The sequence below is a fragment of the Lygodium microphyllum genome, chromosome 2 (genome assembly GCF_053477565.2).
Source record: "Lygodium microphyllum isolate KBCC chromosome 2, Lygodium_microphyllum_v1.1.10, whole genome shotgun sequence".
In the NCBI taxonomy this organism is placed as follows: Eukaryota; Viridiplantae; Streptophyta; class Polypodiopsida; order Schizaeales; family Lygodiaceae; genus Lygodium; species Lygodium microphyllum.
The window spans coordinates 115,967,237-115,983,146 of record NC_141136.1 but is presented as its reverse complement, the minus strand read 5'-3'; the positions used below and the strand labels follow the sequence as shown (position 1 = coordinate 115,983,146).

General features: G+C 38.6%; 1 protein-coding gene across 1 annotated transcript; it reads left to right on the top strand.

The window, feature by feature from the left end:
* The first annotated feature begins 14,107 nt into the window (after nt 1–14,107).
* LOC148040215 (uncharacterized) lies at nt 14,108–14,932 on the top strand. Its single transcript, XM_087663339.1, has one exon. It carries the CDS (start codon nt 14,108–14,110, stop codon nt 14,930–14,932), a length of 825 nt encoding a protein of 274 aa, XP_087519465.1.
* The last annotated feature ends 978 nt before the right edge of the window (nt 14,933–15,910 follow it).

Below are 15,910 nucleotides of genomic sequence, written 5' to 3'. Positions count from 1 at the left end.
TGCCTTTCCCCTTTTGCATTTGCCTTGGACTCTTAAGGTTGCCCTTGTGCCTTTGGCCTTTCCTCCTCTTCTTTCTTCAATCGAGCTACCTTTTTTCCGCCTTTGCCATGCGTCTTTTTTATTTCCTTTTTCTTTATTCATGTTGGGGTTAACATGCATATGATGGTGGCGTCCTCACGGCGGCGATGTTTCCAGGCAGCACGGTGGCCTCTTGCTTCTTCTCCCTCCTCATGCTCCCCACACACCTCACTTACTTCTTCTCACACTTCCTCTCCTCCAGCCATGCATCGGCTGGGGGAAGGGATAATTAGTAAAAAAAAAAATTCTAAATTCTCACCATATTCAATTTCCCCTTGTTCCCTAGAAGGGAGTTCTCATGCAGCTTTGCAGTTTTAATCCCTGTCTTCATTTGCACAATCCAGATGGAATCGTTATTGCATGTGCAGGGTAACCACTGGCCACCGTCATTAGTCGATGCGGGAGATGACTTTGCACAGCTTTTACGCGGGCGTGCGGTGATCAAAGCTCCTTAATATTTCAAGTGGAAATATTACACACACACACACACATGTGTGTGTGTGTGTGAGGACCAAGAGATTGAAACATTCTTGTATCTATCATTCTTTTCTTCTTTGGTTTCTTCTTGCAACACGTATTGCTTAAAATTGGGGGGATCCTCCAATGTGTTGAATCAAAGGCTTGGCTTGTAAAGGGTAACCATGAGGATCATGAGACCATCGACAGTATCTTCATGAAAGGACTACAACAAGAAGGTACTAGTAGAGATATGCATCTACTACAATTTGATGCACCATTGAGCTTTCTTTTTTGGATGGATATTGTGAGAGAAAAGTACAATGATTTTGAGTTGGAAGGCATGCAACTAGGTGAGAGACAATCAACCAAACCTGGTCAAACTCTTGTGCAAATTGGAGCTTTCCCCATGTCTCATTGTTGAGTGGTTGTAGAGCCCAACATTATAGTCTTGTTGAACCAAGACCAAGGGTAGAATTGATTAGCCAAGGTTCTCACATTCTTACCATGTGTAGGAGTAGGAGGTCTCTGCATATAGGTTAGATGGATGCGTGTGAGGAATTGCTATCTTGCTTGTGTGGGATGCACTCTCTCTAAAACATGGATGGTTACATTAGGATGTGAAATGTCTTTTTTGATAGATATTGATTTGGAAAGCATTGACATAGCTTAGAGGAGGATCATTGAATCCAAATGAATGAAATACAAAATCAAAATTTTAACACAAAAGAGAAAAATAAGATTAAAAACTCACTATCATTAATCACTATAAGATAAGCTTTCATTGCATATGTAAGATGGAATTGATATTGCATTAGCATGATGGTAGTGTGAGAGTCAACTCGAGTGCATGATCATAAGAAGATGATCCTCAATAAGGAACTAAATAGGTGGTTTATGTCAAAAGCCCTACTCTTTGGATTGTAGCTATGGAACTTAAGACATTCTGACACAATATACCACTCAAATGTAGATACATAGCATATAAACTGATAGACCACTCAAGTGAGGACTTGGTCCTTAGGTGCATGATTAAGAGCCCATAAGCACTTGAGTGTTGGATAGGAGCTCTAGGAAGTTACTATATGTATATTCTCTACATCACGTGTGTTCAAGTCCTATTTATAAGTATCCTTATTTGTGAATTATTCTTGAATAAAATATAACCCTTTTCTATTCAATCTGAAAATAACCCCTTTATATTATACCCTTCTCTATATGTAAAAAATGTATAAAAATTGTATTTTAAAAATACCTTATTTTGAATCCACTTGATGCACACATATATTCATGAGTAACTTACCCAAGGATAGGATCAATCTACAAAAACATATGGCCATAAACTTTACCATTAGTATAAACCATCCACAAGTACACTTGAGTATACATTATGTATAGATAAGTTGTGAATATCTAAGCCATTGACTAGATACATGAATATGAAGACATGGTAGAATAGCATCATGGTAAGTCATCTTAGATGTTTATCCAAATAGTTTACCACCTTTAGTCATAGATCAACCATTCATACCTCAATTCATGGGGGTGAAGAATCTACTTTCCTATATTCATGGAAAAAGCTTATAAAATAGCAATGAGTTAATTATATGTATATTGGCCTGTCAAATCTCATCAGGAGATGATATTGTATCCAAAAGTTATGCTTAACACAAATAAGCCCTCTACTGCTACAATATAGTTGTCCTACCCTGACATTCTTATACATTTGAAAGCTTATATAAAGAGATATCCAAGTCCTACTCATCGAAGGATACCACAGAGCTCTAAAAGCAATTTTGATAGCTTATTTTAGTATTCTATGGTCAAGGATAGATCTTATTCTCCTATTGATTCTTCGATGTCATTGTAGCTTCCTATCTTGATGTGCTTGGTTGTTACCATTAGACATTAATCAAGTTTCTATTTTTTAATCATTGTGTATGTGATCCTATTGATTATGACATGAAATACTAGTTTTCTATTATATTGATTTATTTTACTATCATCTTCTATTGTTCATATCACACCACTTTGAAGCACTATGTGTAGTATTTTAAAGCACTATGTGTAGTGCTTTAAACCACAATATGTAGAGCTTTAAACCACTTTTTGTAGTATTAAACGTTGTTGAAAAAGTAGACTCCAATATTGAAAAAGCACAGTGCTTTGTATAGCTCAATTTTAAACATGGTATCAAAGCAAGGTTGCATAACCTGAGAATAGAGCAAGGTTTTGTGAGTTGAGAGGCTAGATGTCTAGTCCTACCTCTCCAAGCTACATACACTAGTTGAATGTGAGAATTCTAGTCAAGAGAAGCAAGTATCCGATATACTACTGCACAAAATGGTTCCTAGTATTATCACCCTTCTTGATGATGAGAGCAAGCTAAACCAAAACAACTATACCTCTTGGAAGTTAAAAAATTAAAACTTTAGTAATAATGATCACGTACAAAGCCCAATGTCTCTCACTTGAAAGTCTTTCAATGCAATGCATATATGCATACTCTAGAGGAAGCATTTTCCGTACAAAGCCCAATGTCTCTCATTTGAAAGTCTTTGAATGCAATGCATATATGCATATCCTAAACAAGAAGAGGAGAAAGTTGGATGACAAAGTTGAGATGTGTGTAGTTACTAGTTATGACTCTTATTATAATTTAAGTCAAATCACCACATGGCCTATAAACAACACTTGCCCAAAAAAAAAGAGAGGCATGGCTTGCTTGACTCAATTGATAACTAGAAATGCTAGTGTAATCATGCTCATATAGCATTAAAAATAGAGACTGATCCAAAAACATATGTATCATCAAATACCATTTCCTCACAATAGCTCTTAAGGCCATCATAGTGGAATAATTAGCAATGACCTTGAAGCTATCATTAGGCATAGATCAATATGAGAGTAGACACAACTTTGAGAGTGCCACTATAGTCTTTCTTGAGTTGCTTAATGGTGATAAGCTGAAATTTAGATTTATAACTAGGAATTCCATGTAGATAGATAAACTACCCATCAATGCCAAACTCCATGTACAACTGTGAGAAATCTATAGTAATCTTCCCTAAGGTGATCAGCCAATCACACCCAAGTACAATATCTGTGGGTCCCACCTCCAAAGTAATCAAGTTCACCTTTGCTTCATAATTTTCAGCCAATTGTAAGGAAACCTGCGGACATATTTGAGTATTGATCTCTTATTCACCATTTGCTACTTGAACTCTTATGGGCTGCTATAAATCAATGGAAAGACAATGTAACCTATCAATAACTGACTTATTCACAAAACTATGTGTACTACCGTTGTCTATCAAGATAAACACATCCTTCCCATGAATGGTACTCTTCATACGAAGTGTGTTAAGGCTCTTAGAACCCATCCAAGTATCCATTGAGATGAAACAAATAGTGGCAATATGCGTCTCATCATGAATCCCTCCCAAATCAAAAGGAATACTACCACCAAGATCAAAAGGAAAAGTGTCAAGATCATAAAATTGTTTTTGACCAACATCCTCATTTTTAGTGGCAACCATAAATGCATTTGCCTCATCATTATCATCCTCTAAATCTTCAAATACTTACATACTATGAACCTTGGCTTCTATATTCTTATCCATACACTTTATTGCACGGTCTGTTGGATACTTCTCACCACATTTGAACACAAGCCCTTTTCCTTCCTTTCTTTATATAGGTCAATAGGAATAGACTTTGGGTTACTATTAGCTAAAATATTTTAAGCTTGTTGTCCCCTTATTTATAATCCATTCTTGGACCATTTGCTATCCTCAAATTTCCTTGAGGTCTTGAAGCATTGAATGATGTATAAGGTAGCGCTCTAGATCCCCTACTTTTAGTGCATGATTACTACCATAATCATTGCCAACTTGTCCCTATTTTAAAATAGTCCTTGGTTATCTAAAAGTAGGCTGAAATGTAGATTCTCTTCTATACTTCTTTTCATACCATTCTGCAAGCTTAATGGCTTTGAAAAGAGCAATGGGATTTTGCACCATAACATCAGCTAATAATGAAAGTTCTAGGCAATACATATACTTGTGGAGTTTAGATTCATTACTTATATTCTCTACACACATACTAAGGTTGAGAAATTCATTTGTATAATCCCACATATTTAGGCCTCTTTGCTCTAGTTCGTGCCATCTTCATGCCAATTTCTCTTTTTCAAGAGGAGAAACAAATATCTTAACTTGTAAGTGCCATGTTTCCACCTGTAAGATCAAAATGAGTGCACCTAAAGGCTACTAAACCCTATGGGAACTAAATAGGACTTTAGGGTAATCTATAATACTTGCACCTATGCTCCAGTGATGAGGATAGTACCTATAATGACCTATTTATACCATGCAGTGTCTTGTAATGGCCATGTTTTACCTTGTTTTGATCTTCAAGAGACTTGGATCTTTGTAAGTACTTAAATCTTGAATTCTCCACATAGGTACTTATGTGAGGGATAAAAATTCAAGACAAACTTCCTATATGGTCTCAAATCACCGATAGGTGGGCAAAGTTTTCCCCGAGTCAGTTGGTTGCACCCTTCAAGATCTTTAATAGTGGGAGAGAGTCATCTTTCTATTATTCCATTATCTCCCCTGACATCCACCTCTTTCCTCAATGCAAAACTCAACATGGTAAAGACATGCTACTCTAATCAATTATCATGATATGCATAATTGAAAATATCCATTCATCTCATTCCATGTGATGTAATAGGATTGGAATTAATATATTTTTCCATGAATCGATCAATCATCAACAAGACATTGGATTAGAGTGAGCAATTCAACCAATCAATTGGTTCTTCAATAAATAGGATTGAATGTAATGCCAAAAAACCAAGCAAAATCTTCTAATTCATCGCTTGAATCAAGAGAGCAATGTAATCCATGAATGGGATGATTTGGGCTAAAATTTGATGGAAATTTTTTAATCATAAATCTCTTAATCAAGTGAATGAATCTTAGCAACTAGATAGGTGAGAGAGATCAAGAATTAATTGAGAGTGCCTATTGTTTAGCTTGATGAAGACTTGAATACTCCCTGATAATTAAACAAGCTCCAAATACTCAATGTTGACAAAATAACCCTCAATCTTTACTCCTTAAATGCTTGGCGCAAGCAATCATGAAGAATCTGAGATTTAAAATTGAAGCTCAATCCCATCTACTCCAAGTCTTTGAGTCAAGAATAGACTCCATCACTCAATAATGTCCCATTCGCACCAAGAATGCTCCAATGTTGATTATGAAGGATCAAAACCATGTAAATTCTCTTAAATAGAAAGACCTCAAGCCTCATTGAGCTTCAGAAACCATGAATTTAATGCTTGAAGAAGAATCCCCCAAATTGTTCCTTCATGGAAGCTTGGAAGAGTCAAGAGAGATCAAATGCTTTGAATGCTTGATGAATCTTGAAGGATACTTGCTATAGATCAACTCTAGAGATGAAATAGAGTAAAAGCCCTTTGAGATTGAAAAGCTTTGTTCAAGATTTAATGGCTACCCATGGACTGCACTTGTTAGGGTTTGGAGAGGAAGAAGAATGTTTAAATGATGGGAAATAATGCTTCAAGTTGAATATTACAAGCAATAGTAACCTTCAATTATCAAGGCAAGTGATCCTAGCACTCCAAATAGTAGGCATGAGTTGTCTTGGGGAGGCTTCAAAAATCAATGCAAATTTTGGGTGGCTACCACTCTATGTGGCTTCTTTCTCAAGTCCCAAATGGTTATGGTTAGGCTCAAATCTTCAAGAAGAAGCAAGATATAGTGGTGGTTGAGGCTTTACAAGTCCCGGAGAAGAAATCCTCCATGGAAGCTTCAAACAAGCTAAGAAGAAGAAGAAGAAAGCTCTACTCCAAAAAAGTATTTGAGATTTTAGTATTCTCCAAGTCCAGATATCTCTTGTTTGTCAAAGTCACCTCCAAAATGACGTGTAATGGATGCATGACTTGCTATTTTAGCCACATTTTGGCTAAATCTCTCCAAGTTCTTTGTGAGAGCCCCAAGATTAGCCTTTGCTCTCCAAGTAGAATGCCTACAAGTACTTATTGTCCAAATTTAAAGATGAAAAAATAGAGAAAATATATAATTACAAGGTTGAAGTACTTCTAAATAGCCTATATAGTATATTACTAGGGATCTATACATTTCTATTCATGCATCTTGTCTACGTGTATGCTACCTATCATCTACCATCAACAGATTGATGTACACATGAGATTTTGAGGTGTTACCTATAATTTTTGGATTATGTTTAGCAGAGAATTGTCATTTATCAGCATGTGTTTTGAGCCATAGTCTCAATTGTGTTGGGCTATCATCCCAAATATATGCTTCCACCTTTGTCTTGGTATATCTATTAGATGTGTTGTAGATTGATTACACTGTCGAGCCATATGAAATGAAATCACCCAGTTTCATCACTATTTATCTCCATTAAATCTTCCAAATTCTAAGTTGTCTTTCTTTCCTCTTGTTTTGTATACCCTCCTATCTCCTCTTACACCTATGATAGATATTCAATCTTACATGCTTTGATATTGGTGAGCCCAACTTGAAAGTGGGCAAAAGAAATATAGACATCAGAGATCCATCACATTCTGGATCAGGTGATGTATTGCAACACGTGGTATTGTTGTTACAATCATAGGAGCAACAATACCAACAATTGCAAAGAAGACAAGATTTTGAGAAGCTTGATGCTATAGCTGTGAGTGCTTTATAGGCAGTGGAGAAGCTATTTAATGGATAGAACGTATTAGTATATATACAGGTGTATGAAAGCAAGATGCATTTTTATGGGGTTTGGCAATATACATGGAGCTAGTATTTTGCCCACTTACTATGCAGGCTCTACACAATTGATTGGCTAAGTTGTGTAGGAGAGATGAAGATTGGGTTGTCTTTAAGAAAGCTCTTAGAGAGGAATTTTTCATCAAAGACATAGGATTGGTCACAAAAAAAACTTTTATAGAGTAGAGAGACCTAACAAAGGTCTTACTATAGCCTTGTCGCATGAATTTGAAATCCTGTATGTACAATTGGATGACCAACAATCATTATGGAAAGTGAGAACGTGGAGTTATTCTTGACAGATGTAGGTCCTATGTTACAAGAGAAATTGACCGACTATTTGAAAGATGAGGCCTCAGAAACGAGGTTGAAAACTAGTTGGTCATATATCACACATGTTATATGATTGTGAGGCGGGAAATGATGAAATTGAGGTTGGGAATAGAGTCTATGCTTGTAATTTCTATGAAAACACTTGAAATTGCAGCAAAGCCATCTATTTCTATGGTTGAATATCCCATATGCCTACTAGTCTGACTCTAAAAGGGGATGTTTTGGATGAGATAGTGAAGGGCTTGTGTGACCTTTACTTGAATTTCACAAACCTTCACTTAAATTTTATAGACCTTCACTCAAAGGTTGTAAAATTAGATGAAAATATGGAAGAGAATGAATGGAAAACAGCCCAAAGGCCTATCAAAGAAGGGTTTAAGAAAAGATGTATGTGGTGTGACAATTTACAATATGAAAAGTATGATTGTATGGCTTATTGTGATGCAAAGGCCAATAATTTGGTATTTTGGAAAGATGATAAAATTCATACAAGTGAAATGCGATTGTCAATTGAGCCAAACTTTGGAAAAGGGGGTATTTAGAAGTGGTTGGAAGAATTGGCAACAAGTAATGCATTTGCAGCCATAGATGCTGTGACATATGGGTTATAAATTGATGACTCTTATGGTTCTCTTAATGCATATAAGGCTGATGCAAAATTCTAGAGTATGGCAATAGAGAAAAGGAAGACAACAAAGGCTAAATTGGCAAATGTTGGTTAGAGTATACGAGGTGTATGATTGGATGGGAGGCACTGATAGATTCATTTATAGCCTATGCATATTTAGCTAAGGTGCCTAACATGGATGCTATTGTAGAGGAAAAGAGAAGAAGAGATGATGAGACTACAGGTCCTTCAAAACACATGACATGGAGCAAAATGGAGCAACAAAAGGCTACTAGAAAAGCTAGTCTAGAACATGTAATGGAAGATGCATCACATAAGAAGAAACAAGAAGGGAAAAAGAGAGTCAAGCAACTTGGTTATAAGTTGTAGTATGATGCAGATACTCCTACCGACATTAAGAAAGTTCTTAAGGAATGCATTTTTAGAAGCAAGGTTGAGCTTATCCTTAGCAAGGTTCTTGGTACTGCTAAGCATGATTTAATGATGATATAATCAAAATTATCAAGATAAAAAGGCAGTTTGTGGGAGACTTGTGGAGGAAAAGCCTACTCAAGCACTATTACAGGTCAAAGAAGACATGAATTCACAAGGGTTATGTTGGAGTCTATTGATGCATCTATTGCTATTATGAAGTAGGGAATATGATGAGGAGACGTATGGAGCTCTTGTTTTATGTGATGCAAGGAAGCAAAAAGTGACTGAAGTATTTATGTATGTACAGGATATGTAGGACACACTTGTAGTTTGTGATAAGATTCATGCGCTAAAGGATATGCATATAGAGAATGCTAGATGTGATGCTCCATAGGTGGAAAATGTTTGAATGCTTTGTTTGATGCCTTCATAGATTGGATGATGAAACAACATGGTCCCAAGGGCCGCTTCCATTACAATGGATTCAAAAAGAGCAGACATGTTGCTATATATTTATTGATGGATACATTTTGAGTATGTATATGGAGGTTCAAAAGCCTCAAGTTTATGAGACCCACCCAAGGCCTTATGACCCAAGAGGGGGTGTTTGGATTGGATATGTGTTAACCCTCAGAGGAACAAGGTGGAAAATTTGGAAAATCTAAAGTAGAAGACAAGGCCAAGGCAAAAGTGAAACGAAAGACGAAGGCGCACCAAGAAGAATCTGGAAACACAAGAAGTGTAGAAAAGTCCTAAATCAAGGAGAAAGGCACACAAGAAAAAACGCAAGTCAATACTTTTGTAAAAGAGTGCAAGACGCACCATGATTTATTTTAAGAGTGTCAAGCTCTCACCCGTGCAAATTATAAAGGTAGATGGGCAGTAGGAAGGAAGCTAGGAAGATAGGAGGACAATGGGAAAAAGGGCCTAGGCCATGGCCGGCCATGCAAAAAATGGGAAAAAGGGGATAAGGGATTTAGGATTTTGTATATAAAGTTAAAAAGTGAATGAGAAGCTCATTCTTGTGTGTGGCCAAAAGTAGCTCTTCTATTCTTCTTCTTCTTCTTCTTCTTCTTCTTCTTCTTCTTGCTTGCTTGCTTGCTTAAGCTTGTGCTTGAGGGAGGGAGTGTGAGAGTGTGAGGGAGTAAGTGTGTGAGAGTGAGGGACCATGGTAAATTCCAAGATAATAGATTTTGATGCTAATTGAAGGTCATTTGCTCCTCCATCATCCAGACTGAAACCACTTGCAAGACAGTGTGAATGTGAAAGAGTGAACTAGTTTTTTTGTAAGTTAAGAGCTTATGCTTGATTAAAAGAAGCATGCAATGAAGAAACATGACTGGGGGGGAAGGGTGGGCGTGATTTTTTTGGCAACCTCTCAATCCATCAAAAAATAGAATTTTGCAAAACTATTTAAATCATCCTTTCTTATACTGGGACTGAGATGCAGCAATTATTTGTGTCCAATTGCTCCGGACTACATGAGATTTGATGCATCAAATGAAATTTTTAGATTTCAATCTTTCTCTCTTCTCTTTTCCTCTAGCCATAAACGTGATTCATATGGGTTGAGAGGATGAGGGGGGGAATGGGTACAGATTCATGAAGACAAATCAAGAAAGCGCAAAGGAGGTGTTAGGGACTATAAAAGAGCATCAATGGTTTTTCATTTTTGAAATATGATGCATTCATATGCGAATTAGAGCATGTCTTTTATTGAATTTTTATGATGAATCTTTCATTCTTGTAATGGAAAACTATTAAAAATGGTTGAATATGATTGAATATATCTAAAATTATAAAATAATCAATAATTTCTATCAATTCATGTAATGAAAATCAAAATTATTAAACTTATAATGCAAGATTTAATAGAAAAGTGATAGTTTTATGGATTTTTATGGTTCAAATGGTGTTCATATGTAGTTATATTGAATGTAATGCTCAATCACAATTGTCATAAGATTCATAAATTTAAAAATTAAAATTTTTAAAAACATAAAAAATAAAAATTTGATAGAAAATATTAGTTTTGGTGAGAAAAATAACTAAAATTTAGGAAAAAGTCCGTGAGCGTATAATGGTTTTAGAGCATGAGGTTTGCCTCAATCTACACCTATTTGTGTGTTAAAGTGGTCATTTAGATTGTGTTTTTATGGAAAACATATCGTGAAACATAGGAAACACCCTACATAATAAATGAACGCATAAAGAAGTGAAAATGTAAAGAATTTTACATAGAAATATAAATGCTTGTACATTAAAATGAAAAATATATGGTTCATTTAATATTTTAAAAGGAGCAATGAGCCAATACATTAGAAAGGAAATCATTGAAAGAATATTTTTTCTACGACACATTGGCTGATTTGTGGTTAATTTATTTGAGCACAAATGGCATTATACCTTGCATTTGCATTCTTATACATAATATCAAGAAAGAGGAAGTCTCCCATATGTATTGCAATTGGTTGCTAAACCTATTGACTAATGATGAGAGGATAAGGATCCCTGAGCTGTTTTACATGAATTGATAGATTCTCTTAAATGGGGACTCTTATGTGAGGAAATAAAATTCTCTCTTGGAATGCTTTATTGAAAGAGTGGACAATATTACTATTGTGTTCTATGTTTGAGATGGCGCATATCCTAGGGCCAATCTCTAGGATATAGAAGAGCTATAGGAGCCACAACGATCGGCTGGGGGATGCTTTATATGTGTGTGCAATGAGGTGTTAGACATTATGTATTGGATACTCCCTCTATTAGAGTTGGGATGGGAAAAATCATTGGACTACAAATTGATACAAACACATGATTTAGCTAGATCCACTACAAGGATTTAAACCCCCATAGGGGAAAAAAACACGCCGAAACCGAGTGCGGGTTCATTTCGCACATTTTCGGTGATCGTTTTGAGAGGGAAAGCGAGAGAGAGAGCGACCGTCGTGAGAGAGGGAGAGGAAGAAGACTTTCCGCTGCCGCCGCCGTCACTCGCGAAGGAGAGGAGGAGCCTTCATCGCGAAGAAGAGCCGCCAAACCCTCGCCATATCTCATCGGTGAGTCCATTCTCTCCTTCGTTTGCTTGTTTAGGGTCTAATTCTCTTTCTCTTTTGCTTGTTTAGGAGAGGAAATGAGAGAGAAAGAGAGGGAGAGGGAGAGGGAGGGAGAGAAAGAGAAAGAGAGAGGGAGAGAAAGAAAAAGAGAAAGAGAAAGAGAGGGAGAGGGAGAGGGAGAGGGAGGGGGAGGAAATGAGAGAGGGAGAGAAAGAGAGGGAGAGGGAGAGGGAGAGGGAGAGGGAGAGGGAGAGGGAGAGGGAGGGAGAGTGCATTCTCTCTCTTCCTCTCCCTTTTGATTTTATAATTTGTGTACATATATTGAGAGAGGGAGATGAAATGAGAGAGAAAGAGAGGGGGAGGGAGAGGGAGGGGAAGGGAGAGGGAGAGGGAGAGGGAGAGGGAGAGGGAGAGGGAGAGGGAGAGGGAGGGAGGGGAAGGGAGGGAGAGGGAGAGGGAGAGGGAGGGAGGGAGAGGGAGGGGGATGAAATGAGAGAACAAGAGAGAGAGAGAGAGGGAGAGAGAGAAAGAGAAAGAGAAAGAGAGGGAGAGGGAGAGGGAGAGGGAGAGGGAGAGGGAGGGAGAGTGCATTCTCTGTCTCCCTCTCCCTTTTGCTTTTATAATTTGTGTATATATATTGAGAGAGGGAGAGGAAATGAGAGAGAAAGAGAGGGAGAGGGAGGAAATGGGGGAGGGAGGGAGAGGGGGAGGAAGAGAGAGTGAGAGGGAGGAAATGGAAGAGAGAGGCGGATGAAATGAGAGAACGAGAGAGAGGGAGAGTGTATTCTCTCTCTTATTTATTTAATTTTTGTATAATTTGTATATAATGTGAGAGGGAGAAGAAATGAGGGAGAGGGAGAGAGAGAAAGAGAGTGAAATTAAAGAGAGGGAGAGGGACGAAATGGGAGAGAGAGGGGGAGGAAATGAGAGAGAAAGAGAGGAAGAGAGAGAGGGAATGAGAGAGGGAGAGTGTATTCTCTCTCTTTTTTATTTATTTTTTGTATAATTCGTATGTAATGAGAGAGGGAGAAGAAATGAGGGAGATGGAGAGGGAGAAAGAGAGGGAAATTAAAGAGAGGGAGAGGGAGGGGGAGAGGAAATGAGAGAGGGAGGGGGAGGAAGAGAGAGAAAATGAGAGAGGGAGAGGGAGAGGGAGAGGGAGAGGGAGAGGGAATGAGAGAGGGAGAGGGAGAGGGGGGAGAGAAGAAAACATAATAGGGAAATGAGAGAGGGAGAGGGAGGGAGAAGAAATGAGAGAAGGAGAGGAAGAGAGCCAAAGGAAATGAGAGAGGGAGAGGAGAGAGAAAAAAAAGAGAATGAGAGGAGAGAGAAAAAGAGATAAGATGTTAAACATAATAGGCAAATAGAGCAAGAGAGGGTATGGCCCCTGCACGACATCCACATCTGTGCACGACATCAACCGCAATTGGCCCCTGCAACGTGAGGCCTCCTCTGTGCGCTACTGCAAAACGCAGACCAGCTTGCTATACCGTCGCATCTCCTCGCCTTCGACGTCCACATCGATATCGTCTACAGCCTCCAGCGAAGAGAGCCCGGCAGAAGCTAGTGATGATTCAAACAGTCCTGACAGCAGCTATCTTATTGATGAGATTGCCATCAAGACGAGTGTCACATGCATGCAATTGCTTCCTTGCAGAAGTACTTTCATGAGTGATTTCAAGTTATATCTAGCAGAACAAGCTCCTTACAAAGGTCAATCCAAATCGAAGGCTCTTCCTCAAGGCCTTTCAATTGAGTCTCTCATCGTCGACTACCTCAAGAAAATATCACAATGTATCTTGCATTACCTGAGGGACAGGTATGGTGGGAAATTGATGATGAAGGATATTCAATGGTGTCTTACCGTGCCAACAATATGGGCAGAAGTTGCCAAGCAAAAGATGAGGAAATGTGCTTAGAAAGCTGGTATGGTCGAGTGTCAAGCAGAACATGCTCAAAGGATGCAAGCCCTCATCCATTAAGAGTAGTTCTGGAGCCAGAGGCTACATCTTTGCATTGTCTCCAAAATGCTAGATTCCTGTCCATCAGAGAAGGGGAAAGGTTTGCTGTGGTTTATGTGGGCGGAGCCACTATTGATTTGGTTGTGCATGAGAAAGTTCCTGGTACAAATTTTGAAGTGAAGGAAGCTACAAAGAGTACTGGATGCCTTGGAGGTGGTGTCTTTGTTGATGAGAATTTCCTCTCTTTCTTGAGTGCCAAAATTCCTTGTTTGCCTATCTTTCTGAAGACAAAGCCATCCTACCGTTTCAAGCTTTCCACCTTTACAGGCATGGTAGTCCATTAAGTGTACCTTCGATGGAATGGATCCACCGTTTGCTGAGATTGATTTGCCACACGCCCTTGCAGACATGTGGTCCAAGGAGGATCTAAAAGCCGGGTATCCTCAGCATGAATATGGGGAGCTAACATTATCATGTCAAGACTTGAAACACATAATGAATCCTGAAGTTCAGAAGGTTATAGACTTGATACAGGAACAACTGGTCCATGGAATAAAGGCAATCCTGCTGGTGGGAGACTTCTCAGCTTCACCATATCTGTTGAAAAGAGTTCGTGAAGCTTTTGAAGGGAAGGTTAGAAGAATATACAATCCCCCAAATCATGGCAGTGCAATTTGTCAAGGGGCTGTGTTATTTAGCATGTCAAAGCAGCCCATATCATGTAGGGTTTCCAGGAAAACTTACAAGATTCGTTGTGCAAAATATTTCAGAGATAGAGTTGATCGATTGAGTTACCTTTTCTTGGATGATGATGGCAATGCCATGTGCAAAAATGTTTTCTCAGTGCATGTCAAGATGGATGATGTAGTTCTCATTGATCAGAGTGTAGAACATACATACTACCCCATATATCGCAACCAGAAAAAGATGAAACTCTCTTTATACAGTAGTACAAAAGAGGTAAATCCTTCATACACAACTGCTGAAGGTTGTCAACTAGAGGGTAGTATTGTCATTGACATTTCACAGGACATGGCGAAAGGCAAAGCACGGGAGGTGTGTGTGCGCATGCACTTTGGCAAGTCTACCATTGAGATGTCTGCTAAAGGCACCAATTTTGGTGATGGCAGCACTTTGGGTATGCTACCTATTAACTTTGATCAAGCCATGGATCTACGTGATTAATGAGCTAGGGAGTCTAAAGTTTTCAATATAACACATGCCACCTTTTTGTATGTAGCTTCTCGTGTGTTTATAAAAGCTAGCTAAGGCCATAAGAGCCTTTACTAGATAGATTATCAATCTTAAGGTAAGGTGCAAGGTGGACAGTTTTTGTAAAGGGCACCTTTCTAAGAAGCTGGCTAGCTGTAAGCTCTCTCTTATGTTTTTCTTAAAGAATAGCATAATCAGAATTGACATGCTGGAATATTTCTTGGTAAATCATTATGGCAGTTTACTTAGTTCCAAGGGTTTTATCTCAATGATGTTCACACTGAAATCAGCTCAATGAGGTAGCTTCTGTGGTAATGAGGTTTGAGTTGGAGTAATTGAATTCTTCATGTAGGTTTTAGCTCTCTGGCAGTAAGGGTGAAAGTAAGATAACCAATTGGTTGAGGAACTGACACAGCAACTGCAACCTAGCAGTTTGTATGGTGCTTTGCTGGTGGGTGAGGATTTGCCTCTATGGAGACGTGGCTCACCAAGTACCAGATTGCTAGGCAAGATTGAGAGGAAGCGCGAGCTAAATTCTGATGTAATACGCGTCATCGACTGATTCGATATCCTAAAGGCATGGAGGAGATGCTACGGTTTATGTCAACGCGATGGTTGCATGGAGCCTTGACCGCAGCGTCTCGCGAAGAGACAGAGGTCTCAATGGAGGAGTGGGAATTCTCGAGGGGATGTAGTCCAAAGGTGATGAGGGGTTTAGAATCTGTCGTATCTAAATTTTATATAAGACATCTAATTTGAGTGTTTCAATGTACAGTACAAAATATATAGTGCAGCGTGGTCATGCGGACGGCATTTTCGCGTGGAGCATATTGACAAAATGCGCTCCACAATGGACTGTGGTGTCATGGCAAGGTTCGAGCAAGAGAGCCGGCGACGAGCAACGGATCCAAACACGGTTGTGGATGAGATGGAGTATTTTGGGAACTTGCA

Excerpts from the sequence above, each read along its gene's own strand:
- LOC148040215 (XM_087663339.1), top strand. The coding sequence starts at position 14,108 with ATGGATCCACCGTTTGCTGAGATTGATTTGCCACACGCCCTTGCAGAC.